This window comes from Erigeron canadensis, chromosome 6, assembly GCF_010389155.1.
Source record: "Erigeron canadensis isolate Cc75 chromosome 6, C_canadensis_v1, whole genome shotgun sequence".
Classification (NCBI taxonomy): Eukaryota; Viridiplantae; Streptophyta; class Magnoliopsida; order Asterales; family Asteraceae; genus Erigeron; species Erigeron canadensis.
Window position 1 is genome coordinate 42,694,848 of NC_057766.1, and position 2,648 is coordinate 42,697,495.

Here is a 2,648-nt window from a genome sequence, read left to right on the forward strand (position 1 = left end):
AATTTATAAAGGCTTGAAGTCGATGTGTGTATTGCATATATTTTTTTATATAACAAATGTTTGTTTATTAATCATGTATTTATATATTATTTTAACTTAATCTTTTGATATTCAAAGTTTCATGGTATTCGTGATACGTGAATGTTAATACAATTTATTCATATAGTCAGAAATTCATAAAAAAAAAACATAATGATCCAAAATATAATTTTAATTATTTCAAAACTAAAACATTTTTCTTTTAAATAATATATGATAATAGTTATAATAAATGTTGATAATAATAATAATAATAATAATAAAAATAATTTATATTTGTGTGGTATTTTCATACACAACGAAAAAATATTTGTAATAGATTATGATCCTGTAGATTGAAATATAAATGTTGATTTAGTACAATTTTAATGAGGGTGATGGTAAATATAATAATAGTAATTGTAAATATAGTAAATAACAATGTAAGGGCTATAATTCAATTTTGCTTTTGATCTAATAGTTGTTTTTTTAAAAAAGAATTTAAGGGGTTGTTTTATTATTATTGATAGATGTAATATCAACTTGCTGATTAATCTTTGTAATCATCCTCTTCGAAAATCTTTAAAGCTTAATATGTACGTAGATTCCACTATTGTCCATAGCTAGTCCAGAAAGATATATCATTTCTCTATCCAATAGTCCTCGTATAATATGGCAACGGCATATAGTCTTTTACTAAGGTTTTATTTTATTAATTAAAAGAAAATGTAACATCTAGTGTCAATGTATAATGGTCGTCTATAGTAATAGTGCAAAAGAAGAGACATTAGAAAGCCAAATCAATTATCTTTGATAGTTGAGTTGAACATGCAAGTCCACTTGTATCGTTTGAAGTTCACTTAAACCGAATTGATTTGGGGTATTAATAATTTTCAAACAACTTGCAAGTTGCAACTTACCAATATACTTTTGAGATGCATATCCATATTTATTAAAAAATATTAATCAATCTAACTTATATAACTTATATACTTAAAAATCAACCTCTAAAAATCAACCTAAAGCTTTAAAAATTTGACATATGAATTCTATTAATTCTCTTTCCTAATTTTGTCCCCTGATTTTTCCATGCATCATCATTTTACTATTAAGCATATCTTTAGATACACCAATTAGGTTGATTTATCATTATACATATTCATTATAATAACATTATTATTTATGGGGACCAAAAGAACAATAAAGAAACGTGTTTCCACTAAACCATATGAAAACATGTGATGAGATTAATTTAAGTTAAGCAAATAAATTAATAAATTTATCATTATTATTATAAGATATAAAAACCTCTATTCATTCATCCAAAGGTCACACATTACACATTGCTCTTAAACTATAACCTAAAGGAGAGGCCCAAGATTGCATAAAAGCAAATTTACAATTTAGCACTCCATATCTTGTACATCAAGATTAGTAGGACCAGGGCATTTTTGTCCATTTTACATTCAATCCAATATCCAAATCCAACACATCCGGGTCCAACCCGGTGCGTATCTTTTACGATTCTCATGGGTCCCACACATTTGCAATTTGGCAACACTAGCTTTATCAATCGGCTCAAACCTTTAATCAGTAACGGCTTCACTTTCATTTGACGATCGGCTTTGTACTTCAGGCTCCACTATCTCAGCCGCTGAAGCTTTTGTATATGTATTTCTTCTCTTAGATGATGATCCACTAACAGATGCCGATGAAGCCGAACTTGACGGCTCAGCTGACCTTCTTTTGGATGTCACTCTAACCGGCTCCGGCTCATTCAAACCAATTCTATGAGGAAAGTTCAACAAAGCCTTTGACCCACGCATTCTATAAGCAGCTATATCGTAAGCCGTTGCAGCTTCCTCGGCCGTCTCATAAGTCCCAAGCCATACCCTCGCGCCGCTTTTAGCCGGATCTCTTATCTCAGCCGCAAACTTACCCCATGGCCTTTGCCTTACACCCCTGTAATGTTTCCCTTTCGGTATCACCACCGTAGCCGAAGCCGAAGCCACTTCTTCTAACTTAGCCGGTGGAGACATGAAAGTAATCGGCTCAGTTTTCACTTCAGTCGGCTCGGCTTTAACTTCTTGAGCCGAGAAATTAAACGGAGTCCATCCAACACTAACGGCGTCACGTAAAATACCATATATAACCATATCTTCAGAATCGTCAACTTTTAACGGCAAGTCACCCCACTTTTCTGTTAAGCATGGAAAAAGACTGCTAAAGCTTGTGCTCCTGCAAAACACCGGAACTTCACCGGATTTTGTTGCCGGAAAAGGCTCCACGCCATATGAAGGTATTTGCATCATTTTTGTGAGATTGGTTTTGTAAAGTGACAAAGAATACAAAGAAATGAAAGAAAAAATATTGGAATAAAAGGAGTGGATGGGTAGAATATATATATGCATATGGGGATGCAAGTGGAGGAGTGAAAGTGTAACTTTGGAATAGTAGAGGGGGTAAGGGTGCAGTGAAAGTTCGTATCGACGTGGTGGGCAAGGTTGACAAGTTGTGATTAAAAAAACGAAAAACAAAGATTTTTAATAAATATCACGTGGTGAATGTACAAACTCTATTTAGGGTGACGTCATGGCTTGACGCATCATATTATCATTTATTGGAGATTT

At 32.8% G+C, this 2,648-nt stretch overlaps 1 protein-coding gene across 1 annotated transcript; it reads right to left on the minus strand.

Moving 5' to 3' along the window:
• Window positions 1-1,288: 1,288 nt before the first annotated feature.
• LOC122603721 (ethylene-responsive transcription factor 2-like) lies at window positions 1,289-2,393 on the minus strand. The gene has a single exon (XM_043776505.1). The coding sequence runs from the start codon at window positions 2,328-2,330 to the stop codon at window positions 1,605-1,607; it is 726 nt and encodes a 241-aa protein (XP_043632440.1). The 5' UTR covers window positions 2,331-2,393; the 3' UTR covers window positions 1,289-1,604.
• Window positions 2,394-2,648: the final 255 nt, after the last annotated feature.

What these genes read in the sequence shown, in the direction of transcription:
- LOC122603721 (XM_043776505.1), bottom strand. Translation starts at nt 2,330, where the DNA reads ATGATGCAAATACCTTCATATGGCGTGGAGCCTTTTCCGGCAACAAAA.